This window comes from Poecile atricapillus, chromosome 3 (assembly GCF_030490865.1).
Source record: "Poecile atricapillus isolate bPoeAtr1 chromosome 3, bPoeAtr1.hap1, whole genome shotgun sequence".
Taxonomy (NCBI): domain Eukaryota; kingdom Metazoa; phylum Chordata; class Aves; order Passeriformes; family Paridae; genus Poecile; species Poecile atricapillus.
Window position 1 is genome coordinate 14,954,892 of NC_081251.1, and position 27,907 is coordinate 14,982,798.

General features: G+C 42.4%; 2 protein-coding genes across 4 annotated transcripts in view; one reads left to right on the plus strand and one right to left on the minus strand.

The window, feature by feature from the left end:
* Nucleotides 1-15,467, plus strand: PDIA6 (protein disulfide isomerase family A member 6). The gene is made up of 13 exons (XM_058834333.1): nt 1-138; nt 3,120-3,261; nt 4,095-4,152; nt 4,797-4,923; nt 5,409-5,515; nt 6,828-6,961; nt 7,376-7,490; nt 8,394-8,534; nt 9,689-9,773; nt 9,869-9,941; nt 10,945-11,103; nt 13,020-13,116; nt 13,855-15,467. Exons 1-13 carry the CDS (start codon nt 105-107, stop codon nt 13,921-13,923), a joined length of 1,341 nt encoding a protein of 446 aa, XP_058690316.1. The 5' UTR covers nt 1-104; the 3' UTR covers nt 13,924-15,467.
* Nucleotides 15,367-27,907, minus strand: part of ATP6V1C2 (ATPase H+ transporting V1 subunit C2) — a 19,261-nt gene continuing 6,720 nt past the window's right edge. For 2 of the 3 annotated variants that reach the window (XM_058834334.1, XM_058834335.1), the window contains exons 4-14: nt 26,811-26,896; nt 26,205-26,234; nt 22,644-22,738; nt 21,863-21,954; nt 20,159-20,257; nt 19,038-19,106; nt 18,029-18,121; nt 17,520-17,613; nt 17,122-17,219; nt 16,574-16,703; nt 15,367-15,763 (exon numbers count right to left, since the gene is read on the minus strand). In XM_058834334.1, the coding sequence (XP_058690317.1) occupies nt 15,668-15,763; nt 16,574-16,703; nt 17,122-17,219; nt 17,520-17,613; nt 18,029-18,121; nt 19,038-19,106; nt 20,159-20,257; nt 21,863-21,954; nt 22,644-22,738; nt 26,205-26,234; nt 26,811-26,896 (982 nt within the window). In that variant the 3' untranslated portion in view covers nt 15,367-15,667. The remainder of the gene's footprint in view (nt 15,764-16,573; nt 16,704-17,121; nt 17,220-17,519; nt 17,614-18,028; nt 18,122-19,037; nt 19,107-20,158; nt 20,258-21,862; nt 21,955-22,643; nt 22,739-26,204; nt 26,235-26,810; nt 26,897-27,907) is intronic. The other variant, XM_058834337.1, reaches the window with a different exon arrangement.

A 27,907-nucleotide genomic window follows, 5' to 3' on the forward strand; every position in this document is an offset into this window, starting at 1 on the left:
GCCAATGCGCGGCGGCCACGGCGGGGCGCGTGGCGCAGGCGGGGCGGGGCGGGGCGGGGCGCGCAGGCCGTGGCGGCGGCGGCAGCCGAGGGAGCGGGGCAGCCATGGGGGTGCGCGGCGCGGGCCGGCTGTGGTGGGGTAGGAGCCATGGGGGTCCGGGGGGCGGGCTGAGGGGGTAGCGGGACACGGCGGGAGGTGACTTCCCTTTCCCCGGCTTTGCGGGCCCCGTCGCGGCGGGAGGGAGCGAGGCCTGGGGCCGTGCGGCCGCTCTACGGGCCGGCGGGCGGAGCGGAGAGCCTCCTGAAAGGAGGTTGTAGCCAGGTGGGGATCAGCCTCTTCTCCCAGGCAGCAGGACTAGAGGATATAGTCTTAAGCTGCGCCACGGGAGGTTTAGATTGGACATTAGAACTAATTTCCTCACACATAGGGTGATTAGCTGTTAGATCGGGCCCGGGGTGGTGGTGCAGTCACCGTCCCTGGAAGTGTTTAAGGAGAGACTGGACGCGACACTCAGTGCCGTGGTCTGTTTGACAGAGGGGTGGTGATCGGTATGGGCTGGACTTCATCTCAGAGGCCTTTCCCAACCCCACTGATTCTGTGGGGGCAGCGCTCGCAGTCGCGGTCCGGCTCTGGCCGGTCTGTGCCGCGGGGGCGGGGGTTGCTCGGTAGGTTAGCGAAGCACACGTAGAGAAATCTTAAAGATTCCAGCAGGGAAAAAAAAAAAAAAAAAAAAAAAACAAAAAACACCCCAGGAAAAAAAAAATGGTTATCTCTCACCCTAATCAAAGACCTTCTTTGGTTCGAGTGATTTGAGTAAGCGGCGGTGTTGTGGGTGCCTGGCTGCCCTGCCTTGCGATCTGCTGCTTTGAGGGCAGCAAGAGAGCAGCAACCGAGATCAAACGGAGGAGTCCCAGGGGGGCTGGTGTTCCCCTGCCCCTGCCACCGCCTCTTGTGTGCCGGAGGAATCAGTAAACGATTCCCACTCGGGCCCTTCGATGGAAACGCCGAAGGTGCCGGGAGCTCTGCCCCGGGCTGTGGCTCGCCGAGCGCACGTGTGCAGGGGTGTGTGGGCCTCGGCACACCGAGCACTGCTGCAGGAGGGGGTAACTGGAGGAGGAAATCCACAGAATCGTCATCATCCCGTGACAAAAGCTTTTTTTTTTCCAATGGATCTCCCGACTTGCAACTCTGCAGTTCAGTTAGGACTAGTAATGCCAAAATGGAGCTGCCTTAGCTGGTTTATTGATGCTTCTGTGTGATTTGCTTACATTCGAAAACAACTTTTGAAATCAGATTATCTATTTCTTTTTTTCCTTAATAACAAGGGCAGATTTGCATTTATCTGACTTGATGCTTGTAGGAAAATGATCTTTTTCTTTTCTGAAGTTGAATTAAACCTTGACTGTTTTACTATAGAAAGGAAAGTTATGCCATCAATTCATGACGCATAGTTTTAAAAAAAGGCAGTGGTGGGGGACTAGGTGAATTTCACCATGTACTTTCTTTTGTGAGTTCTCTTTAGCAGGTGTATTTACATAAGCTAGAACTTCTCTTTTTCAAGGGACAGAAGTGGCTGAGTGAACTCTGTCTTCTGAATCTATTCTGCCAGAGATCACCTAAAAGGTGAAGCAAGAATATGCTGATATCAATTTAATGGTCTCATTCTCTGTAGAGGTTTTTTTCTCTTGAGCGTGACTGTAACATTCAAGGAGGTTTTCCATTCTTATTTTCTTACTCTACCCCAGCAGCATCTGCTACTGCTAGGACATTGTAACATGCTGTGACAGCCTCAGATCGCCTTGGAAGTCAGTTGATCAATGCTGACAAAGTGCTGCTTGTATATGGGTGTAATGAAGAGACAGAGCCAGTCTAACACATACAGCTGGTGGTGGAAACAGATTTTGATCACCCCAGAAGAAAAGGGTTGGGTCCTTTTGCTAGAAGAATCCATTAGGATTGGGTAGTGGTGCGGCAGAGAGGGGCACTGGTTTATAGTGTGGCAATTTAGTCCTGATCTCTGCTTGAGTAACCTGGACGAGGTTACTTCTGTCAGTCTCACTCTCCTGCAAAATAGGGGTAATGAAACTGGCTTTTATTGTGTGGGACTGATAAAGTGTAGATGATGCTGTATAGTCTGTATAGTATGTGCTGTAAAGTTTCTGCATCATTGACCTGTTCTTCTCTCATGTTGAGTCTTGAGAGAGAATGTGCAGCTTCCCATTCAAATTGTTATCCGCTTGCAGCAAAGCTTTTTTATGTCTGGTTCTAATTTAGGTGTCTGAGCTCTTACTCCCTCCAGTCTTTAGTGGGTTAAGAAAAGTCTTTTGCAGGGTAGATTTTGTTACAAAAATGCTCGTCATCTCTCAGTCTCCCTGACTAGGTAGAAGGATTATGAGGTTTTATGTACAAAGCCTCAAGAGATAATAAGTTCCAGAAATTATCAGAAGTACAAAGCCATAAGAAAAAGCAATTTCCTTCTGTCTTTTTATGTTATTTTTTAGCATTCTCAGGGTGCTTGAATTGTTAAGCAGAGAGATTTAGCTATTGTTCTCCAGTCTGTTCCTAAAGACATAAATGAATGGTAGACTAAGATCCTCATGAGCAAGAATGATGCACTACTACGGCATCAAGCGCTGGTCCTAAAGTCAGTGTAACTGTGCCAAGCCTAGTTGGGATAGTCCTGTGTGATGTGGTCCTATAAAAGGTGTGTTTGAGTGCCTGCTGTGCGAGAGGTTTGAACAACTGGCTTAGGAGTTTCTAAGAACTGAAAGAAAACATATCTGATAGTGGGGATCCCTGCAGAAGTTCTGGTGGTGTAGTTAACCAGCAGGAGTTAGGGTAGGGGCTTTGACACAAGTCTCTCTGGAGAGCCATAGCAGGAGTGGCGTAACTCCAGGTAGCTTTAAGCACAAACCCTATTTTACATGATCCTATGAAATCATGTTTTAAGCGAGGAGGGAGAGCATATATCTTGTGTGAATTTCCTTTTTGATGTGGTCTAACTGGAATCCCTTCCCACCACTGCTGATTTGCGAAGAGTGGGGAAATGATTTAGCCATGGCAACAGGAGAGACGTAAATGTTCAACAGGACTGCTGATGTCTTTGCTTTTCGTTGTAGGCACAGTGAGCTGCACTTTTTTCCTGGCAGTTAACGGTTTATATTCAGCCAGTGATGATGTGATAGAGCTCACACCAACTAACTTCAACAAGGAGGTCATTCAGAGCGAGAGCCTGTGGCTCGTGGAGTTCTATGCCCCATGGTAAGAACTGCAGCTGTGTACTTGCTTGATCTTATGACAGAGGAGCAGCACAGAAGAGGGCACTGGAATCTGCTGGTGATCAGCTCAAGGTTTCATTCGGTTGTTGGCAGCACAATTATTGATGGCCTCATGACTAGCAAAATAGCTGTACTTGGGATTCCTGCTTTAAATATTTTCATGAGGAAAAGAGGCAGGACTTGGCATTTCAAATTGCCAAATGGAGCCTGGTAGCTAAACCTATGCCATTTTTCTACTTGATTTTTTCTGGTTAAATTAGTATTAAAAATGACTGAAGTTCAGTAGATGAGAAAGTCCCTCACTTCTATGTTTCTGAGCTTAATTCTGATGTGAAAGCACAGATCTGAATTCACACTTAAAATTTCCAATTTCCATGTAAAAATAGTGGCTTTGTGCACCTTAATTTAGCATCCTTCTTTGTCTCCTGTTCTGCTCAGGTCCAGAGTATGGAGTCTATTCCATTTAAATTCTGGTGATACGTATATTCTGTCTTTCTACAAATCCTCTGTGATATTGCCATCTGAAGCTCCACATTCTGGAGAAAGTGGCCTTTTGTTGCCACAGCTTGAGTCTGTCTGGATTGAGAGGTTTAGGGGGAGCCTTGCTGTGCCTCTTCTAATGTTGCTGCAGTCTATATAATGTGGAGGTTGTTCTTCAGGAGCCTGAGAGATGGTATGATCTTGTGGCACAGGCTCTTTTCTTCTTAATGAGTAAATCCTCAGTCTCCTACAGTTTGCTGTGACTGTGAAATAGTTCTAAGATCTGAATGACATTTGCCATTTTTTGTTGTTTGTTTTTTCTTTTTTCCCCAAAAGGTGTGGTCATTGTCAAAGGCTAACCCCTGAGTGGAAAAAAGCAGCAACAGCTTTAAAAGTAAGTTTAGCTTTTCAGATGTGCTTGTGGAAGTGGATTAAAGAGAGTTTGGCTTTTTGACATCTGGATTGGGAATGTGGAGGGGTTTGGTCCTTACAACCATTATCACTTTAATCATATTTGTCCAGCCAGAAAAGTGTTATTCAGGCACTTGATAACTCAGTATTTTTGTTTGGTTTGGTTTGCTGTATTATTTTTAAAAGAAGGCATTGAATTGTAGAAGAAGAAAGTCAGTTCTGTCCCTGTGAATTCCCATTACTATTCTCTAGGACTGAAAAGAGCTTTGTAAACCATTGGTGTTGACTATTTTTTTTTACTTACAGAAAAATTAGTCATGTTGTGATTAGCTAAACTCTTGCCTATGTAAAATATATATATTCTCCTTCTTTAGAAAACCAAACCAAAAAACCCAGCTAAATAATAGCCCAAAGAATTCAAAATTTATTTTGTCATGCTGAAGAAAGAAGTGGACATTTATAGTGTTCTGTAGCTTAATGCTTTTGGGGTAAAGCACCTCTGTTCTCTTGTAGTCCTAGTAACTTCCCCTCTCTCTTCCCCCTTCCCTTATGCCCCCAGCATAGAGTGCAAAAGGTCTTAAATTGCTGTAGAAGTCTTGGATGTAAGTTTTTGGTTTTTTTCTGTAGGGTGTAGTGAAAGTGGGTGCAGTGGATGCAGATAAACATCAGTCCTTGGGTGGACAGTATGGAGTCAGAGGATTTCCAACTATCAAGATATTTGGAGCCAACAAAAACAAAGCAGAGGATTATCAGGGTAAATGCAATGAATTTTTAGATGTTGCATGCCTAAAAACTTCCCTGAATGCAATAATCATGGTAGCTGTTAATGCTGTGTTACGTGGTTTTTCCTTCCTGTCTATTGCTTGTAGTAATGGAGAGACAGATGTGTGGGAGTGGTTTGACCAAATTGTGTGTCTTAGCATTGTCTAGCAGTCCCACCTGCAGGTCATAGTTGTTGGAGCTTGATAGGGAGTTTCAAGGAATTATTCCTTTCTTCCTGTTTATTTGGAGCTTGCTATAGTCATTCCTCATCAGAAAAGCCAGTTAATGAAAAGGTGTAGTGAAGCATCTTGCTGCTTAAGTCAGATGTCCCACCACTAATACTGTATCACTCATAGCCCGGTCCTGCTTTTCCTGAAAGATCATTAGGGTGAGGGAGGATTAAGTTTGTAATTAAGTTAGGAGCATACCTTAGACTGGCCTTTTGATGGTTTGATCACTTATTTTGCTGAACTGCAGGTGGGAGGACAAGTGACGCTATTGTTGATGCTGCTCTAAGTGCTCTTCGGTCCCTGGTAAAAGAACGTCTAAGTGGCAGAAGTGGAGGATACAGCTCTGGAAAACAGGTATTTGAGAGAATGTGAGTTTGTTTTTCATATGGAGACTGCCTTGTATAGGGAGATCAAAGCTCCCAACTCAGTCACAGAATTGGAAGGGATGTCTGGAGTTTTATCTAGTCCAGGTGCCCTGCCCAGTGCAGGGCCAGCTGGAACTCCCTTAAAGTTGTATCTCCAAGAACTGAGACTCCAAATACACTGCATTTTCCAGGCAGCCTGTTCCAGTGTTTGACCGTGTTCACAGTAGAAGTCTTTCCTCTTATATTTTAGGTTTTAGAATCATAGAATGGTATTTCTTCTGTTTCAACTTCATCCCTTCTTTTTCTTGTTGCAGTGAAGAACCTGACTTTGTTTCCTTTACTCTCCAGTACTCTCTCATCACATGTCAGATGCTCAAAGCCCTTAATCCGCTCTGACCGTTGGCTGGACTTGCTCCAGTGTGTGCATGCCTATTCTATGGGGGAGCCTGGAACTAGATCCAGCACTCCACATTGTGCTGAGCAGAAGAAAATATTGCCTCCTTACACACCTTCTGGCAACTCCGCCTAGTGCAGCTCAGGAGGCTGTTGACTACTTTTGCCACAGGATTGCAGTGCTGGCTCATGTTCAGCTTGTCCACCAGGACACTCATGTTCATCCTTGAAAAGTTGCTTTCCAGCTAGTCAGTTCTCAGTGTATACTGGCGTATGGGACTGTTACTCTCCAGATGCATCTCCCTTTGAACTTTGGGGTTCTGTTAGCCCCATTCTGGTACCATCTGTCTAATCTAAATTAGACAGATTAAGGTTCTTTAATTTGGTAGTGTTTTTCTGAAGTTGGCTTGCCGGATTTCTCCCTGATGGTAAATTGAAAAGCTTCCAACTCCTACTACTATTTCTGAGTCGTGGTGCAAGTACAGTCTGACATCCTCAGGGTGGCCACATAGAAGACCTGGGTGGACTGTACCCTGTTGTGCGTATTGCATACCACATAGTTATTTTGCCTTGAAACCAGGACTTTGTTCCAGATGGTGGGGGGGAGCACTTTGTTCAGATCAGTGCATGAGGAACTGAAAAAGTGTTCCCACATCTTGGTAGTTAGTTTGTCCCAATTTCTCTTCTTTCAAGAGAGGGTTCATTTGCTGTGTCTTGAAAATACTGTGGGGAGTAGGCTGTGTGTACTGTCAGATTTAAAAAGGGAAAGTTGTATGACCTAACACTGCCTGTTTTGTATCTTGCTCAAATAAAGATAATTTGGTTCAATGTGACACACACGGGAGTTGGCCTGTGTGGGAGACCAGTTTTGGTTACTTCTTACGTGAGCGTCTGTTTGTTTCTTACAGAGCCGGGAGAGTGGAGGTGGAGATAAGAAGGATGTGATTGAGCTGACTGATGACAGCTTTGATAAGAATGTCATAAATAGTGACGATGTGTGGATGGTGGAGTTCTATGCCCCATGGTGTGGGCACTGTAAAAAGTAAATGAGGTTTTACTTTAACAATTCAGTTCCTGTTATTGCCTGTTTTGTGTAATACCTTTAATCCCCTAAAAGAGACCTTGCATCTCTAGTATACCAGAAGTGAGTTTTTTTGCAAGATGGTCTAACAAAAACTTGTGGGCTTCTGCTCAGGGCTCCTTAGTGCTGCTCTGGCTGCACTCCTCCTTAGCAGTGAAATTCCCAGTTATCAGTAGAAATAAGTTCTGTGAATAATATAAAACTTTTCATTCCTTCAGATGAAGGACATCAGTCTTGTTTGGATAACCCTCTTAGCTGTCAGCATTCTCAGCAAGAGACTTTTTCTTGAGTAAAACATGCTGCATAATGTTGAAGTGTGGTATACTTCTGTTAGCTCTGAGAGAGCTTAGGGCACTTACACTCTCTGTTTTTCAGCCTGGAGCCAGAATGGGCAGCTGCTGCCACTGAGGTGAAGGAACAAACAAAAGGAAAAGTAAAGCTGGCTGCAGTAGATGCAACAGTCAATCAGGTGCTGGCAAGCCGATATGGGGTGAGTGTGCTCTGCAGTGGTTACAATTTCCTTTCCATCTCTTCCAAGTCAGATTTCTCTTCAATCCTTACTGAACTGTTGCTCAATCTGGTAGCATTTAAATGTTTTGTGCTAAAAAAAAGTGATATATTCAGTTTATTTACCACAAATAATTAATGAATGTCAGTAACAACATAAATAAATGGAGAAAGAGGAAAAGAATTACTCTGGATGTTGCTGAGAAGAAAGGCTATTTATTTACATAACTTCTTGTATACCTTTATCGTCTGGAGTGAGAGGTCTCTTTCTTGAGACTGTAAGCTGGTTGGGCATCTCTGGAACACTTGGAGTGATCCCTGTTATCAGAGATCACTCTGACAATATCAGACGCCCAGATCAGGTGTGTTGCTCACCAAAAGAGAGTGGATACTCTAGAATTTTTAGTACAGTCCACAGAGCTTACAGTGTGCTGCATAGTTTTCCTCTAAGTGCACATGGCTGACAATGTAGAGGGAACTGAGCAAGACTTACAGGAAGTGTAGCAGAAGGAGCTACAGTCCTCTTGCTGCTGTGTCTGGCCAGTGTTTTCCACCCCCAGACAAATCAGGAAATTAATGTTTAATAAGTATCAAAGGTAAAGATAGTCTTCATGGTGCTTAAACCTGAAGTGTTTAGTGCATCTAAATTGAGATGAAACCATTGCTGGTTCATCAGGCCAAAAGCCCAAAGCAGCATTTTAGTGTACATTAACCTTGTTTTGAATTGTTGCAAAGGTAGGAAGCTACAAAATTCAAGTTGAGTCAGAACATGTGAGACACGAAGATGTTGAATCTCCTCCCTTGCTCTTAGTATAGAGGACATCAAATATTTTCCACCATAAATATTCAGGTTTATTTGAGCTGATGGTTTAAATTTGTCTTGCAGATTCGTGGATTTCCCACCATTAAAATCTTCCAGAAGGGAGAAGACCCTGTTGATTATGATGGTGGGAGAACTAGATCTGATATCATTGCTCGTGCTCTGGATCTGTTTTCTGATAATGCACCACCACCTGAGCTCCTGGAGGTACCTATACATCATTTTCTCAAACTGCTTTTGCATCATACACTTGGCAGCAGTTTTTACAAGTCTATATGAACTCGAAATAAAACTGCCTAAGTGTGGTGCTTCTGTGCTATTTTGTCCCAGAAAGTAAAGGATGACAAGCTTTGAATAACAAAAAGCTGAATGTCCATTTCTATCATCAATTTGTTGTTTTCTGGAAGATGATCAGATTTGATACAGTGAAGGCATTGACAGGATGGTGCCAGGATATCTGATTCTGCTCTTGAGGAATGAGTGAAAAAGTTGAGTTCTGTGCCCCATCTCTTTTCTTACAATAAAAGGGCAGGGCCTTGTCATTTGCAAGCTTTCCATTAGGAGATGAGTTTTGCTTGTTGTCCAAAAAACTCCACGCTCTGTCAGGTGACTTCTTTTTTCAGCTTGCTATTGGTAGATTTGAAATGGTGATCACTTGTCTCCAAAGTGAGGTGCTTGCAAGACAGTCTATTGGGATGCAGGAAGGAAAAAAAAAAATAAAATCTGTACTATTAATAAACATAAAGATATTTTTATATGGTGCTTATTTCATCTTTCTTACCCTTCCATGCTTTCTAATATTAATACAGCAATATATGTTAAATATAATATTTATAATATAATTGATTATATCAGAGGCTGCATGCTTATAAATTTATTTACTGGTGGGATGCACAATCAAAGGTTGGAGACCACTGATGAATCCATTTTTGAGACAGATCCCACAAAACCAGTGTTGCTGTTACTGTTGCTTGAACATCCTCATCCATAACAAAGGTTGCCTCTGCTGGCTCTCCTTGTGCTGACAGGCATTTGCATGGGCCTGGGGCTGCTTTTTCCAGCCTTGGGCAAGAACAGTGATTTTGAGCAAGAGGTGACAGCTGACTGTGCCTTCTGTAGGCCTTATCTGGTACTGCATAGTTTCCTGTTGCTGCAAGTCTCAACAGATCATCTTGTGACCTCTGTAAATTGCTCTTTTACTGAGGGACCTGTGAAGTAGAAGAGACTTGTAAGCTTTTGTATCAAGTTGTTTCAGTGCTTACTACCTTGCAGGGTGGCGTTATTAGGCTGTTGGAGGGAAGTACAGTCAGAACTGAAGAACCAGGTCTTATTCTCATTGACTTTCTGCTGCTTTCTTCTAGATAATTAGTGAGGATGTTCTGAAGAGTACCTGTGATGCCCATCAGCTCTGCATCATTTCTGTCCTGCCTCATATTCTTGACACAGGTACACACATACAAGCAAGCTGACTTCTGTATGAATTTGTTGCTTAAAGCATGTAGTTGTGTTTTTTAATTTGTCCAATTCTGTTTAATGAACAGGAGCTTCAGGGAGAAATTCTTACCTGGATGTCATGTTAAAAATGGCTGAAAAATACAAAAAGAAAATGTGGGGGTAAGTGTTATTGTCCACTGGTAATCTTGGAAAAGATGTGAGCATTTCTGGAGGCAGTGGGATAAAATTTGTATGATACCTGTTTAGCAACAGAAAGAGTTGTTCCTTGTTCAGGGTAGCGTATCTTGGTATTCCACTAATTACTAGAGAAGGGAATACTGTGACTTTAAAATGGCCCTTTTTTTATTTTCATTCACCTCTCAAATTCTGCATTTACAAATGATACCTAAGCATTAATGAAATTAAACATCTCTTACTCTTGTCCTGAGCAGTGAAGTATTTTAGGGAGGTTTCTTTTACCATCTCTCATGGGTTGGTGAGTCTGCCAGTGTGACTGTTGAATTCGCAAAAAACCTCAAGTAAATTGCAGTTTACTAACATGTTTCATGCTCTAGAAACAGACCAGCAGGCTATGCCTTTAACTCCTCCCAGGTGCTGGTTCGGATCTCTAGGACTTCTCAGGAAAGTGAAAGCTGTTCCTGTCACACTGACTGCTGTGAAGAGGAGCAAAATTGCATGAAAGCCTGGGGGAAAATGCTGAGATTGGCTTATTCCAGAGGTTCCTCAGGGGACTTGCTAAGATGAGAGGAACTGAGACTGAGTGTCCTTAGCTAGAAATCCTCCATAGTGATATTTGGCCAGGACTTTGTAATCATTAGATCTGTGACTTGAGTACTTTTAAACCTTCTCCTTACTACTGGCTAAGTGTAGCAGTGTGTTCAGGTTGCTAACATAGTTCTTCCCCTGCACTGTGTTTAGTGGCTGTTCTTACCCAGCTTTTGGTGGCTGTGTGGGTGGGACTGGCCCAGAGGTGCTGCTGAGAGGGGGCTTTCTTCTGTTGCAAGGTTCAAGATCAGGACTCTCCTTTTCCCTGCTGACTTTGAAAGTGTCAAGGGCAATACAGAGCCTCACTTGAACTCTGCAGGGTTGCAGGATATGTGATTTGAAAATTATTGTAGTGGCTATCCTCATTATTAATTTTCTATTTCATCTTTTCCTCAAGGTGGCTGTGGACAGAAGCAGGTGCTCAGTCAGATCTTGAGAGCTCTCTGGGGATTGGAGGCTTTGGGTATCCAGCAATGGCAGCTGTTAATGCTCGGAAGATGAAATTTGCCCTTCTGAAAGGATCGTTCAGTGAGCAAGGGATTAATGAGTTTCTCAGGTATGAAATCTTTTAAGTGACTTAAGTCTTTCTGTATCTGGGGCTATAACTCTTTAGACCACAAGCAGATTCCCCTGCATCAGACAAGACTTGCACAGTTAAGAGAATTAAGGTAAGAATCCAGTGGAGTAAGGGAATGGTTTCAATGGGGATTGCAGTAAAGTAGTCATTACCTTTTTGTGATGTGCAGAATTAAGTTGGCCATTTAGCTTTAGATAGGTAGTTATAATACAATATTTGAAAAGAGAAGTTGACTTTGATGTTGAAAAATTATCTGGTAATTTAAGAAATAAATCACTAATGAATTCCATTTAATTCAAATGGTGCATTCTGTCTAGTCATTAATTGGAATAACCCCAGTTTGGGAATTATAATGGTTACTGTTGAAGTTCTTGAGGTTGTGTATGTTACTGTTCATCTTTTGTATTCAGTTTGGTCCTGTCTTCACCCTTCCACCTTTCCATTCTCCTGGCACTTGATAAATTGATTGGGAGAGTTGAAACAATCCATCCAAAAAGTCAATAGCTCACTGCTCAGTACAAGTCCTGTGAAACTGCGTCTTGTGTAGCTGGGCAAGAGCTAGTGCTGAGAATGGGAGAAGAAACGGAGGGGATGACAGAATGTGGCAGCAGCACTGAAACAGAGCAGCTAAACTTAAACTGTTACTTTAGTGTGGTCTAAGTGAAGTGGGAAGTCTGCTTCCACATAAAGTACCAGCTGCCATAAGTTATGTGAGAGCCCTTGAGACCTTCCAATAGAAGTGTTATTTCCATGTCTGTCCTTGGAGAATGGCAGCAAATGCAACAGCATCTCCTCACCTTGCCATAAGAAGCACATTAATTGAATGCAGTTCCTACTGGATTAATGGAATTAGTGCTATAATCTTACCTGTGAAAGTGATCAGACTTTCTTCTTAATGCCAAAAAAAAGGAACATTCTTAGGGCATCAAGTTAAATTCAGGATACAGATGAAAGAAGAGAAATACCAGATAGTTTATATTAATGCACATGAAAGTGCCTGCCTTTGTCAGACATGGCAAATTTTCTTAGTCTATAAAGTCCATCTTAGTGAAGCCTCTCCTGTATGAGGCTGGATGATGCTTCCAGGGCAAAACAGCCAATTTAACAGCTTACACTGCATTAGGTAATTGGTTTGGTATTGTCTTATGCAGCTCTACTTGCTAGAATAATCTCTTCCCGACACTTGAGCTCAGCTGTGTTGCTTAGAGAAAGCAGTATAATCACAGCTGGTGTGGCTGGCCATTCACTCAGCTGCTGTAGGCAGCTTCTGCAATCTAATAGGCAATCTCAGCAGTGTTGACTGCAAGTATGGAAACTGGCACTGTGGAGAGCATAAAAACTGAGAACTCCACTTGAGAAGGAGTAGTAATTTACTCCTATTTGCCTCCGAAAGATGCAAAGGAATTAGCTCCTCAGGATTTTATTGCTGGGCTTACTGAGCAAGCCTAACTAGCAAGTTCAGGATGGAGTGTCTCAAACGAAGCTGGTTACCCTTGTACCCTTTGGAGCCCAGGGATGCTGTCTCCACTAAACAAGATCACTGGTGATTGCAAGTAACATTTGCAGGTGACTTCCAGAACAAGATTTACAGGCTCCCCTTGGACTTGCCTTAAGTGATAAACTGTTAAAGAGGCTGCACTTATCTGTGATTTTTACACTGCTGAAATATAAAATAGTGTATCTCAGATGTCTTTGAATGCAGTCATAAATTTTCAGTGTTGCTTAGAGGGCTCTGTGATTTTCTGCTTCTTGAAGTTTTTGCAGCCAGACAGTTTAGATCTACTTAATGAGATGAAATCTTGAGCTTTTATTCCTCTTATTTGAAGCAGGCTCTGTTCCAGGTGGATGGAGGTTGGGGGAATTTCTTATATTTAACTTTACTTGTTTTTCCTCAGGGAACTCTCAGTTGGTCGTGGATCTACAGCACCAGTGGGTGGTGGAGCTTTCCCCAAAATTCATTCAGTTGAACCTTGGGATGGCAAAGATGGTGAGGTAAGAGGTGCTCCATTTCTGAAAGTGTTGCGGAGTTGCTGTGTTCAGCAGTGATGGGATAGAATAACACCTGTCAGTGTGAAAGTTCTTGTTCTTACAAGATTGTGGCAAGCTGTATTGATGGTTTCCCATTATCTTAATCCTGCCAGCAGACCAAATGTTATATTGATCATCTGACATTGTGGACCAGATGTTCCTGCCTAACTGTTAGGATGTGATCTGAAAGCTGGATCCCTTGAGGCAGAAATGTATTACCAGTGCTGACTAAGGGAGGTGGTAGTGCATGCATTCAACACCCCAGTGTTGTGGAGACTTGGGTTCTGCAATATGTTGGTCTTGCCATCAAGGTCTTAATGCCAGAAAGCTTGTCAGGTACAGCCTGTGTAATAAATAACATGGTGACCAAGTCTACCTTCTTAAGGTAAACCAAAGTTTTTACAGTTTTACAGTTTTTGCAGTCTTTTGATCTACTTCAGATAAAAACATGGAATATGGTATATTTTTGTTACATAGTTTATTTGTATAGCCTTCATCTGGAGTATTTTGATTAGTAAAAAACAACCCTCTAGTCTAAACTCTGATCACTTGTCCTGTGCTTAATGCACTTGGAGTTTTCTGAATGAAAGAGATGACAGGGAGAGCTTTACTCTCAGGATGAACTAAGAATCTTTCCAACTCGGGGATCTCCTGGCATTAAGCATTTCTAAGCATGTACTCAAAACTTTCCCTTTTTAACAGCTTCCAGTTGAAGATGACATTGATCTCAGTGATGTGGATCTGGATGACTGGGATAAAGATGAGCTGTGAGATCTTCAGGAAACTTCTTTTCTTGGGAGAGACTGCTCAGCAGTTTGCAGCCTGGATCACAATCAGACAGATATTTCAGTGGCCTTTTTATGGAGAAGTAGCACATGACACACTGTGCTGTTGGATGCACTGCAGCAGTGGACTGTACGCATCTCAAGAAAACATTGCAGAAATTCTATGAATTGTCATAACCAGTAAACTTGATTGTATTCTGTGTAACAAATATTTTGAGGACAACATGGATATTTCTTTGGAACATCTTGGGTTTTATTTTGTTGATAATGTGCTGTTTGAGTGTTACTGGAGGCTGTTAGTGTAACCAATTTTAACTGTAATTTTTTTCATGGAGGTGGAACCTGCTCAGCTTCTGTTTCAATTAAAGAATAAAATATTTTTTGACACACAGTGTTAGTCTTGTATAGAGTAAGAAAAGTGCACATAGTACAAGCAGTTCCATTTTGGATGACTCTTGAAAGTGAACTGTAGAGTAGAGGTTTGTGCAGAGGGCAGTCCTAAACCACCTCCTTGCTGTGAGATCTTGACAGTTTTGCCTAAAGCCTGGTAAGATGGACAATCTTAGTTTAAATGCTCTTCAGTCTTCCTTCTCCTATTCCTTCTCAGGGGCTTTCTCTTTATTTGTGCCAGACTTCATAAGATCATTAATATAATGGAAGTGGGGTTGCTGCTGCAATGAGAGATGCTGGGAGCAGTTGGTCTTTCCCCTGGATTAGTAATGAAGCTAATCTGTGTTCTAGGGCATAAGGATTTCCAGGTGCTAACAGAAAACCACCCTGGCGCTGTCTCCAGCAAATTGGGTGATATTTCTTCACTTCCCATCTGGCATTGTTTTGATCTGAAATTGCTATTTCCTTTAGAAGGGGAATCAGGACTGTGAATAGGGACGGGTACTGCTGCTTTTTTAATAAAAATACTATTATTTTATTGCTCTCCATGTCTTGTATATTGGTGTCTAGTGAAGTGACCCTGATGTGATCAGCTTGTTTATAAATAATGAATGAAAGAGCTGAAAGATTCCCCTTCTTTCAAGGAAATAACATAATACGGATATTTGTTATCTGGTGTCTGTAAGAGATTGCCCATAGCTCATCCCTGTGAAAGGCAATGTTGGAACCATGGGCAGCCAGCAGTAACTGCTAATTCTGTGCAGATGTGCTGCAACTCTTAAATCACCCCAGCAGATGAGCTGTAATGGAACTGCTAACTGAAATATCTTTGCAAAAATTAAACTCATGAGTACTTGGGACTGTAAGTCATGGTAAGTTCCACAGCACTTTTGAGGATCTTTCCTCTTCAGCTTTTGGGATTTTTTTTGTTAAATTAAAGGAACTTTGGGCTTTGCTCTGATGCTTTCTACTTTTTCTGTTAGGATTTTTTTTTAAGTTTGCTTTGTTAGAAAAAAGAGGACTGTGTACACCTAGTAGATCCATTAGCCACCACACTTTTTCAATTGTTTTATTTCAAGTCCAGTAGATATTCCATCTTTGTAATTTACCAAAAAAAAAAAAATAAATACTACCATAGTACCTCTGCCTCTGAAATATGTTTTTGTAAAACTATGAGTAAGAGAACTTACATTGTAGTCACTGTAAAAATTACTAGAAGTGGTGGGAAGATCATCCTGCTACAGCATCTGCATTTTAATTTGCCTTTCAGCAGCTAAAGATTGTTTTACAGTAACATGAGAGTCTTGAAAATTAATAGACGAAGCTTGAGCAATTCTTCTTTAACTGCAGTCAAGAAGACTGAGGTCAATCTTGAAATAGACATAAGGATAGTATTCTTGATTACTCAGTTGTAACCCAGGGATGTCCATGCCAGGCTGCAAAAGGAAGTAATGGTTTTAGTACCAGTAAACCTGTGCAGTCCCAAGCTCCAGGGGATTGCTTTTGTGCTCCTTTCCCACAGGTGCAATGGAGCTTTGTATGTGCTGTGCTTAAGGTGGGGAATTCACCACAGACAATATGCTCTGCTGCTTGTTTTAGGCTGCCTAATGTAATTGAGAATTCATGCCTATGCTGTTATGAACTTGTAGCATTTTAGAGTGCTTCAGCTCTACAGCAACTCATCTCTGTCCTCACTTCATGCAGTAGGACCTGTGCTTGCTGGTTTTAGGCTGTTTTGAAGGCCTGCTAGCTCATTTATTGCTTTAGGCTGAATTGTTTTGAATTGTAATTCAGGATATGGGGAAGGAGTAAACAAGTACTGCTTCTTCTTGAAGATCTAGGTTATTTATGAATGACAGCCTTTTACAGGGGACATAGGCATCACAGTCCTAAGATTTAGTTCCAAATTAATTTTTTTGCTTGTGTTGATCTGAATGTTTATAGTAGATTTTAAGCATTTTACATAGAGGAGTGGCCATAATTGAGCAGACCTATTTTGTTCTGGTAGCTGTGGACATCAGATGCTTCAACAGAAAATGCAGGGAATCTCTCAGCATCTTCATCATAATCTGAGCCTACCCTAATCCAGTCTGTAACCGATTGGGATTAGAGCTGCATCCAGGACTCCTATCATTGCAAGATGTGAGGAGATGCATGCTTTAACCCCAGGACAGTGGGTTCAGTTCAGGACAATTCATTTGGCTGAAAGAGGCTACAGCAAGTGCACTTGTAGTCCAAATACATACATCCATTATACTTGCTGCTGCAACTTCATCCAGGTGTTTGAAGACCAGGTTCAGGACGTCTCTCAGGCGCTTCACAGACTTCCTATTTGGCTGCAGCAGCATTGCTTGGAAATTCACAGGGAGGCCATACCTCAGAACACAACATACGTGATCATCAGCTGGGAAGGGACACAGCTGTCTGCTCATGCCCTTCTCCCTCCTCAGCCTCCAGGCATGCCCACTGTGGTGTGTTGCAGAAACAATGCTGCCTCTTACTGGAAAGCATTTCCTTTTAGAAGCCAAAAGTCAACTAAATAGTGTCTTTTTGTCTTCCCCTTCCCTGTAAGTGCCCCCAAAGAATCGTTTTTCATCAGATTTGTATGTCACCTTTTTTGTGGACACCTGTATTGTCCCCTGTGAGCTCCTGGAGTGAAGTGTGTAAGGCACACACCTCGAGCAAGACAAAACAAGGTGTGTAAGGATTCCTCCCACAAAGGAACTGCCCCAGGAAGACAGCTGTACATTTTGACTTCCCCAGGAACCTCTGCCTGCACTCTGTGTTTACTCACCTCAGCACAGATTCAACAAAAACTCTCAAGGCTTTCACATGAATCCAAGCAACAAATGCTTCACTGAAATTCACCTTCAGCCAGCGCAGTAAGGGGCCCTGTGAGAACAGAACAGTGCTGTGATTCCCTCACTGAGTGAAGCAGCTCCAAAGCCAACACTGCCACTGAGGCCATCATGGGCTGCTGGGATAGTTCCCAGGCAGCCTAATAGTGGCTCCCAGTCTATTAGAAACTTGAGTCACCTTGGGCAAATCATGTTATTTTTTCCACACCCCGGTTTTAATGGAACTCACCAGAGACTGTTGGAACCATAAAACCATTTCTGAGAGAGGTGCTTATGCATGCTGGTAGCAAAGGCTGCCACTATGTGGGCCACCAACTCACAAGGTGCTACTTACATATTGTTGTTTCTTGTCAGAAGCTAATTTCATCAGCTCTTCCTTTTCACATTTCAGTTCCTTCTCATCATAATAAAATTCTCGAACCATGAACCTACAATTGAATGACATTTGCTCTCACAAGCCTTAGTCCAAGCAATATGCACACTCATTTCTTTTCTGCCGGGAGAAGCAGGTATGGGAAGTTGCTAGCCATTTAACAAGTTAAAGTATGTGGGGGGTGGGAGTTGAAATCACCCCTAGAAAGACAGCTTTCTGCTGTCAGCAGAATGAGAGCCAAAAGGGCAATTCCAGGATCTGTAACTTGGAGCTTAAAGAACAGGATCACTGATTTTGCTACCACAGCTCCTTCCCAACCTGCCCTCTCAGTGGATTTAGGACCAACAGCAACCCAAGCAGTCAAGAAGTCCTAAAACAAGTGATGGATTCAGCAAGCTGCACACACAACAAGCCTCACGTGATCCTTGTCTCTCGCTAGCTTGTCCTGCCCAGCAGTCAAGGCCTCTTACCTGTTCTCCCTGGCTTTAGCCTTAAAGTCATCCATCACTTTTCTAAATAGGGTCACAGTGAAGAGTCCTCCCTCTGCATCCTCAGCAATCATTCTGTGGGAGGGAAATCCACTGCTGTGATTTGACATGGCAAATCCCTCATCCCTTTTTTACCTACCTCACCTTCCCCTTTTGCAATTATTTTTTAGTTTCATTTATGATACTGAACAATGCCCTTCTTTTTGAAAACTGCTGTGACAGAAACAGGGAACAATGACTTCACTTGCACTGGCTACTCTATTTCAATGTAAAACTCAATTTGTTTAGTTCCTGAACCAACTGTAATACACACACATTCTGCCTGCCTGATTTTTCTGTTTCCTGGTATCATTCCCCCAACTTAACATGCACTTGTGTTTTTGAGACAGGCAGTAGGCAAGGCAGCTTCTTTCTCTGTGCTTTCCACCTTCTCCATTTCAGGTTATACCACTGTCAGCTCTTGTGCCCTGGACTGGATCTCACAGTCTGCATGAGCTGAGCAATGGAATATTTAAGTCCTGTGAAAGATTTTTTTTTATGTGAGGTGAAAGGATGAGTTAATATGGCTTTTTCTAGTGCAAATAACAGTATGCTGAATTATTCTATGCTACAACAGGAAGCAATTAAAAATGCAGATTTAGTTTTTCATCTTTTTATAAAGTACTTTCCATAAAGCTCTGTGATTACATGCGTCTGAACTATACCTCCATTAATATAATAAATTGCCTGTTTTACACAAAAAGAAGCAGCAGCCTGGTTGAAAGTAAAAAGGAATAGATTACTGGAAAAGGGAACAAGCTAATTGTAAAAACAATGACTTTTTCTTTCATCTGTACTTTCCTTCAACAAACTAAATTCTATTTGAATTGCAAATACGTTAATGTGGAGCCTATGCATTAGACCAGTGCTTTCCTCCAGGATCCACCAGTTTGAGAGGCTGAATCATGACAGGGATCGCTGAAACAAACACAGAGCTTGGAATTTCACTTACTTGGTGGAGCGAGGTACTACCATATCTGAGAGTGATTCATAGGTCTTCTGCCACTGTAGGTAGCTTGACCTTTGAGCAACACAAAAACAAAGCACAGTAAATAAATACTATTTACTGGAAAGCAAATGTTGATATATGTCGTTAATTAAGCTAATAACTTAGGTTAGAAGGGTTGAGTTCTTTGTGCTGGGTTATGTCATTAAGATACATTAAGCCTCTCCTATCCTTTCTTCTCCTAGTCACCAGCTGAGAAGATGCTTTCCTCAATGCTACACCCTCAGTCTTCACTTTGGATCTTGGCTTGAGGAAGGGTCAACATCAGTAAGCTGATGGTGGGAAGAACATGGCATATACTTCCAGACTACCCACACAGTATCCTATGCTCCAGGACACCTGCACAAGCTGCCCTGGTCCATGGGTAGGTGTGCTACATCTGATATGTGCAATCCCAGAGTTGATCTGGTGCTAGACTGCACTCCTGGTGAATGCCAACACTGTGAGAAAGGGAACAGGGGGATGGTAAGAGTTTGCAAAGAGAGAAGTCTCTTTTTAGTGTGAATAAACTCAGATAATGAAGTCAACAAACTTAGATAGCTTTTTGCAACCTGGTTTTCATAGACAGAAGAGTGATGGTGCTGTATGTGTGTGTTGGGACAGGGTTATATGGAAAGGAAAAGTTTCATGTAGGGCTCTGAGGAGAACATGGTGTAACTTCCCCACTGGTAACAGTCATCCTATGTATGGGCACTTACAAGGGCACAGATGGCAGAGAGAGACTGTGAGTTGAACAGGTCTAATTCCTTTTAGAAACTGGCTATGCTGCTGTAAGCATTTCTTTTAGCTCACACTATTCCTATCAGGAGACTGAGAACCCACTAGTAACCACGGAAAAACCTACATGTTAATTGTCCTGCTCTAACTTTGGCACAGTCTTTGTCTCTCTCTTTTGTGCTAGCACTGCTCTTGGCAGAAACTGTTCTTTCTTCTTTGCTAAGGGCTCTACCTGTGTCCCAGTCAGGGCACTCATGTGCTGCCCCAACCTGACCTGGTATCACCTGGTTCTGGAGCTTAGGCCTGGGACTCAGTGCCACACGGGGTGTGTGCACACACTGTTGTCTTACTTTGGCACCACGACGAGCAGCGTGATAAGATACTCGGAATTCAGAACAAAGTCTTCTTTGTGCACAATGTCTGCCAGGGTCCGAGTCAGCAGATTTCCCCTACGGTGAAGAAGACAAAGTAAAAATAACAGTAGCAGGAACTCCTCAGTGGAACATTGGAGGCATTGTGCTGTGGGTGGAAATGCTAACAGTATATACTGGGGTAGAAGAAAGCCCAGAAGGACGTGGCTAAAGGACACAGCTACACTTCTGAAATGGCTGTTTCATTATTTTTACTACAACTAAAAGAATCAAAAAGTAACTAATACTAAGGACACAATAGTGGTGACTAGCAGGAGGCCAGTTTATGCCCTTTATATAAAATTACACCGTTCTGCTGCTGTAAGGATGTAAATACTTGGGAAGTGCATATCTGCTCCCAGTCATTGCCACATCTTGTGGGAAGCACCTGCTCTCTCAGGAAGCCTGTTGAACTGCTTGTGTGACCCTGCTGCAGGGAGTGAGCCATGTAAGTACAGACCTAAGCCATCACAGCAGCCTGGCATTCCTGGTCTGCTGTGGGCAGGCACACTGAGATATTTCCTGCTGAACAGCAGCAGGAGCAGTAGTCAGTCACAGGTGCGACCTGCAGGAGACTAAGCCCACCTGATAACATTAATTCCTAGGACATGTAGGTAGCCAGGGCTGGCTATATAAGGCTGGAAAGCACCAGGTGTGAAGAGATGCTGCACTCCCTGTCACTGGGCAGGAGTGAAAAAGGACCTAAAGTAGTAGTTTTTGGTTTGAGATTCACTGGGCCAGTCTAAATATTAACTAATTGGCTAGTTATTTTGCTAGATATTTGTTCAACCCAAGTTATCTGGCACTGTAGACACCAGAGTTATCGGAATTTAAAGGTGGATGGAATGCTGACAGAAGATTGTCCCCTGCCATGAGGTCTCCATTCTTCTCCCTCCTCATGTTGCTGGAGCCCTGGCCAGCAGGCTGCCAGCATGGTTGCGGTGTCAGGCAGCCACCTGTGCCCTGTGCCTAATCCTGAGTAGGAACAGTGGCACATATGAGCACGTGTCGGGTGAGGGCTTGCACAGCATCATCTAAGTTTCTTTAATTTACTACTTACTGGATTTTACCAATCTCCCCAGTGATATCCTAGAAAAAACCCCAGGTATCAGCGCTGACATAGGCAAAGACCATAAGCAGATGAAGACAGGAGAAAGAACATTTGGGAAGCCCGAGCAGTGCATTACCTGAACTAACAGAAGGAAAGAAAGAAAACAAAAATATAAGTGGTATGCTGGTGAGGTGCAGGATCAAGTAAGATAGAGCTGTTTCCAATGGGAGCTTTGCAAATGCTGCTCAGAACATGGGGCACAGCTCCATGTGGCAAAGGAATCCACCAGCTGACACAGTCACATCAGGGCAAAACAGTTGACTTTTTCCAAGACTGCCTGCTCACACTGTGAATAAAATCCTACTAGGAACTTAGTCTCCCTGAGCTGATTTTGAAAATATGCTGACCACACCAGCTATCCCACCACCTGTTTTCACTGGGTCTCTGAATGCTCAGCATGTCCCAAAGGAAAAAAGTTGTTCCCACCAGAACACACATGGTCCACTGCACAGCAATGAACACACTGCACAGCTGTGAACACACACTGCCCTCATTTCAGCCATGCAACAGCATCCCCAGTGCAAAATACTTACATTGTTTTCTTCTCCAGGCTTTGCAAATTTCCTTTAATGTTGTTGTACGCAGCTGATCGGGTCTTTAGGTCTGCTTCTATTTGAGTCACTTGCTAAAACAAAGTGAAAAAAGGGAGTCAGTGCAGTGCTTGAGGCCTTGTTCTCACCTTCATCCCACTACTACGGCACCTTAACACAGAGACACAGCTGCCAGCTCCCCTAAAATCACCGAGAGAGAGCTTGGGGCCAGAGCTCCCCTGGGGCAAAGGCCTCTGCAGAAAGTAGTGTTCAGTCAACTGTTGATGTTGGTGTGCTAGAGCTGTACCTAAGGGGCAAGTTCATGGTTTTATTTGTTACCTACACTGAACAACAACACATCATGCCTTTCTGACTGAACTGATAATGTAAATAATTCATTCAGCCTGAAGGCATTTGATTTGTCAGACCAACAATTTCACAAAAAACATCTCCAAAGTGGAGAATAATATGACACTATATGAAAAGAAAAAAGAAAATTACAATGAAGGGGATTAAAGTGCAGAAAACATATCAATGAACTCTAGTGAATCTGATAAAGTGCCATATACTTACAGACTGAATAGGTTTCAATATATGTATCATTATTATTGCAGTAGAAATTAAAATAATATCAACTGCTTCAGTACAAAGTGTGTGCTTCTGAGCTTGTTCCTGCCCAAACCAAAGGCAAAGCTCCCACTGACTGCCATGAGAGAAAGAATCACAACCAGCCAAAAGAAATGCTTCCCCATGCTGACATCTTAAAATCATGAGTACAATTTACCTTTGTTAATGCTTCTGATATATTCTTCAGCGGCTGCTTTATGGGATATTTGGCCATGTCCCACTCAAACCGTGTCAAGTAGCTAATTAGGTCAACTGAAAATGGAAAGAGATGCATGAAAGCAGATAGTGTATTAGATGGCAGGTCAAGGTTTGAAAAGTAGTCCCCACTATAGCTTAGGCATAGCTTTGATTAACTTTAGAGTGTTAACTAGAAGCCCACCTCTCAATTATTACAGAGATTTTATCTAGAGCAAATATCCACAGATCCTATGCCCAATCTAATCAACTTCTTAAACGTCCCCAAACTTAAAAGTTAAACCAAAAATCTTTTCTGCATTGCACCTAACAGTACAGAAGAAGTGTAAAATTATCTGTATCAGTGGGACACAGCAATGTACAGCTATTCTTCTTCACAGTAAAACAGTTTTGTGAAATCTCAGTCTTGATTTCTGCAATATGCCTGAATTTAATCCCAACAACAGCTATCAGAAAAATACTTTGTGCCGAGGATCAGCAGTAATATTCAGGGTTGCTGAGAGCTTGATCAAAGGTATTAAAAGCATAGCAGATGTCACTTCTCTGTGATTCAGTCAAAAGCTCACTAGAACTCACACAAATGCAGGTGCAATGAGGAATTCCTCATAGACTTTGCACACAGAGGTCTCCATTCCATACAAAGCTAGAGACTATATAATAGATAAATCCAATCACAGCATCCAAGAACCAAAATTCACATCAAGGGTCTGTGCATGCAACCCCCAAAACAAGGCACCCTTGGACCACAGGAACCCAGGGCTTCCTTCCAGAATGAAGGGGAAATGAATACATACAACAACCAGCCCCTAGAACAAGATTTTCCTGTTTCACTGTTTGAAGATCAAGGGTTCTTGATGTTAGAAAAAAGTTAGGCTTAGTACATTATGGTACTCAATAAGGAATTCTCCTCCAGCAGCTCATTAAATCAAACAGCTCTTTGTCTGAGTCCTGAGGGCCTTTGGATGCTGAACACACCACTACACAGTGCTCTTGTAGACCTTTATAGGATGGAGCAAAGTCATGCATCCTGCCACAACAAGATGGGCTGGGACTGCCCCCCAGAAGGTTAGGGAGACAAGGGGAAGGCAGAAGGCAGGGTCTCTAGGTCTAGACAAAGAAGCCAGAAGCACTGTCACCTAAAGGGTGGGCTACCTTCCAGACCAGGAGGGTAAAAATGGAGAATGTCTGGGAAGTTGCTCTAAGGTGATAGGGAACAAAACAAGCTCAAGGTGCCAAGTAAAAGGACATGCATGTTGGGGCCCTTCAGTGTTCAGGGAGTGAATTCAGTCCCATAGCAAGGTTTGAGCACAATTTCTTATGGTCTACTTTGAGGTTTAGAGGAAAACTTTATGAACCAAGATGCAGGAGAAGGAATGTGAAAAACTGTGTAATTGCCATACTACCAGGTTGAGGGTACTCTGCAGTCTCATGTGATACTGAACACCCTTGGCAGGAGAGCACTATCCTTTCCATGGGCTTCTCTCACCCCACAACAGAGTCAGTTTACCCTATTAGATTTCCAAAGCATGGAAAGTCTTATGTTAGGAGAAATAGGCTTCTTAGCAAGAGATAAACTGCCTGGAAGGCAGAGAGCACTTGCCTTGGCAGTGTTCTCCCCCTCTTTCAAAACCACAGCTCTGTCAATGTCCCCCACATCCAATGGACAAGAGTCATAGGGCAAAGATCCAACCCTTCCTGCTAATATCTGATCAGGAACAAGCAAATTCTCCTGTACAGGGAGGGTGTAGAAAAGGGGCAAAACTGCAGAAGATTGGGAGAGCTATGACACAGCTGCTGCATGCACAGCTCTCCGTTGATGCTTGCTCGTGATCTCTGTGGGGAAGGCAGAGAGGTCAAAAACACTTCAGCAACAAAGTTCACACAGCATTTCAGCATGGGGTACAGAACACAAAGATTTCACCCTGCTGCCTCTCTTCTAAGCTTGTGTGCGTAGGCTTTGCAGACACAGGCTCTTTAAAGGCAGATACTGACCTATTTATAGCTGAAGAGAGATAAAAGTTCCCTGAAGAACTTCACATGGCCTTTCTATCCTCACATTTCTTGAATCTCAGCAGCATCCAAATGCTGGCCAGTTGAGCACAGCATGAGTTCTCAGCCAGGTTTTTCAAGCTCACTTCTGAGTGAGCTTGCCAGTGCTAGCTGGCACTGGTGCAGGTTAGTTAAGCAGCCTAACCTTGGGGATGGCACAAACTACTGTCAACACACTAGCAGAGCTGTGTTTAAAATGCCAAGCAGCCCCAGCACCCTGATGCTCCCGGAATGGCATCCCTCATTTATGGAACCTGTCGAGTCACTTCCAAAAGGCTTCACAAAGCTGCCCACCCCGGACAGCTGATTCCTACCAGCTCACAGCTGCCCAGGGAACCCACAGCCTGAATGTCTCATAAACTAACTTACACACCCAGCTCTAAAATGCAATGTTAAATACTTCCTCTCCAAAACACTTCATTCTTCAAAATTGTTATTTTTCCCATTTTGCTTTGTTTTGGGCTTACGATAAAGAATGGAATTATCCCACCACTTACCAAATTTTAATATTAATTTAGGTTTAACATTTCCATAAATGGATGAAAATTTGGTATGGATCTTTGAAGAAAAGCTTTACTTTCATTTCAAGAAAGGTTGTTTATGCTGTAATGATATATTAAAAGTTTCTATATTACACAAGCACACATTTCCCTCTATAAGAGAGAAATTTGCATGTGGCTGCTTTCAACCATTGTCCACTGGAAAGTTGAGTGTCTGTGTATGTGTGTGTGTGCAAGTTCATGTAACTAAAAGTGATGTATTTTTTACTACTTTGCAAATTTTTTCCTACAAATATAGTAAAAAACTTTTTAGACACACAGCCACGACCAAACTGTTTTGGGGGTTATATACAAGTGAGCTACAGTCAGCGTTACTTAAAATCATCTTGGTATGGTCGAACAGTATGAAACAGGACCACACAGCAAGAAATTGTGTCTTATAATTTTGTTTCTGATTTCACAACCTCAAGGAAGTCTTCAACTTTATAGTTCTTTTTCTAATAAGAAAGGGAAGGAGGAAGAATTGGTACAGTAAAGTTGCTGATGCTTATGAAGACTGACACTGGAATATATTAGGGGAATCCTCATATACTAAAGCTGACTTCATTTTTTAAGACGCAGTCAATAATTTTAAAAAGGTTAATGTCCTAATTCAATATGATTTGTTTAGATGACCAAACCCAGACAGAGGAAATTAATAACACATGCAAGTAATTTCCATATCCTTCTAATACAACACATGCAAAGCTGATAGGGGAAAAAAATGGTGTAAAAAGGGGAAACAAAAGAATTAAACAAAACCTGTTGTTACTCAAGTCATAGGGATATCGTGATCAAGCTACGAGGTTGTTACTTGAGAAATCCATCGTAACCTGATCACTGTATCTCTACAACCAGACCAAGACTTGTGTCTAGCACTAATATACACAAATGCATGCATGCAACACCACCACAACCATCAGTTCTCAACATACTTTGGAGACATTTCATTTTATCCTTTAGCCCTGAAACACAGTAAGTGGGATTATTGTATTTCTTGAACAGTTGCACCCATCAAACATCAGTTTTATATAATTCAAGGACATTTCTAAAAGAACTTCCTCCCCATCCTTTACTAATACAGGTCTGAAGTACAACATTGCAGAAAAGGGAAATGGAGTGTACACTCTTAGTTTATCCAAAAGCATTATGCTGCAAGTCTGTAATCAGCATGCATACCACATCCAATTTTGTTGTATTTTTCCAGAATAACTGGGGTATGCAAATTACTGACAGATCACTGACAGTTGACACACAGCCATACAGAATGAGATTTAGGTGCCCTTAAGAAGTCAAGCCCAGTCAGGGCACAGAAATGTGCTAAGTCATGTTAGGAGTGAACAAGGATGCCTCTTACTTTCATCTTCACTCCAAAGTTAGCTTCTGCTGAGAAAAATGGGAGCAGGCTAGACATGTTCTTATAAAATGTTGCTGATGGTTGTCCTTTCTAAAGTGTGTGGGTTTCAATTCCACATATTCATATTCTGAAGCAAGCAAAAGCAGCATCAATGCATTTAAACCCCCACATTCACAGCACCTACCTCCATTGGCCAGAAGGTTTTCCTGGACTTTATCTTTTGAGTCTTCCATAACTTCTCCTATGTACTGGGCTATTTTCCTTATTACACTTAAAAGAGAAACTTTGTTAGTGAAGAAACAAAATTATTACAAAACAAATTCACAGTGATCTGATAAACACAGAAATGCCCAAATAAAACACTTCTGAAGCAGAGCAGGTTAGTTTGCAATTCAAATGTTGAAAAATAAAAAATCTAGGATACAATGCATAACCTTTAAATACACTGATCTTGGCAAAAACATAGGTAACATCCTTTTGCCTGTCCTCTGGACTTACAAAAGATCAAGATTCAGTCTTCTGTACACTCGTTAAACACATAGCAGAAACCAGAAGGCAAGAAAGGCGAGAAACTCATGTTTAAAACCCCCAAGGAAATGAAGGGAAAGGAGATTACATACAGACATTGACTGAAGATCTGTTCCATAGGATGCTAAAAAAGTCCTTAGGGTTCACTGAGAAAAGGTTCTCAGAAAATACTCAAGGGAAAATAGCAGTGTTATCTTGCTTGATGGGGATATTTTTCTTACTCCTTTTCTTTACAGGACTCTTTCTGTCTTCTCTTTAAGCATGGTGAAAAAGACATTCCTTTAAGGTGTAGGAGAACTAGATTCAAATCCTTCTGTCCAATTCAGAGTAGTCATTTGTAGAGAGACTCTCCTAGAGAACACTGTCTCCACTGTGCCACTTATTCTTTGCTTATTTTAAGAAATGGATTAATCAAGTCCGTCTAGCAGTAGCTCCCCTTGTCTCTAGTCAAAGCACCTGTCTCATACAGGCTGAGAGACTTTCTGGTTATTTCAGTATCCTTCCGCACTCAAAAATATTCACAGAATTTGGCCTGCAGTTCCCTAGCTGTCCTAGGTCGACTACACTTTGTAAAAAACCCAGCAGCTACAAGGTTACTGCCTGACCATTATACTAGCAGAGACATGAAGTGGACACAATCCTTGGCATTGTGACAGAGAGTGTAACAGCAGGCTTCATTTCTGCTTAATTTATCTTTCCTTACTGAGGGGAGACTACTATAGCTGCAGATGAGCTGGAGACTGAAAGGGCATC

Bases quoted from the DNA above. Each gene is read 5' to 3' on its own strand.
- PDIA6 (XM_058834333.1), top strand. From the start codon at position 105: ATGGGGGTGCGCGGCGCGGGCCGGCTGTGGTGGG. The intron at 5,516-6,827 runs GTATTTGAGAGA...TGTTTCTTACAG, and splicing joins GATACAGCTCTGGAAAACAG to AGCCGGGAGAGTGGAGGTGG. The intron at 6,962-7,375 runs GTAAATGAGGTT...TCTGTTTTTCAG, and splicing joins TGGTGTGGGCACTGTAAAAA to CCTGGAGCCAGAATGGGCAG.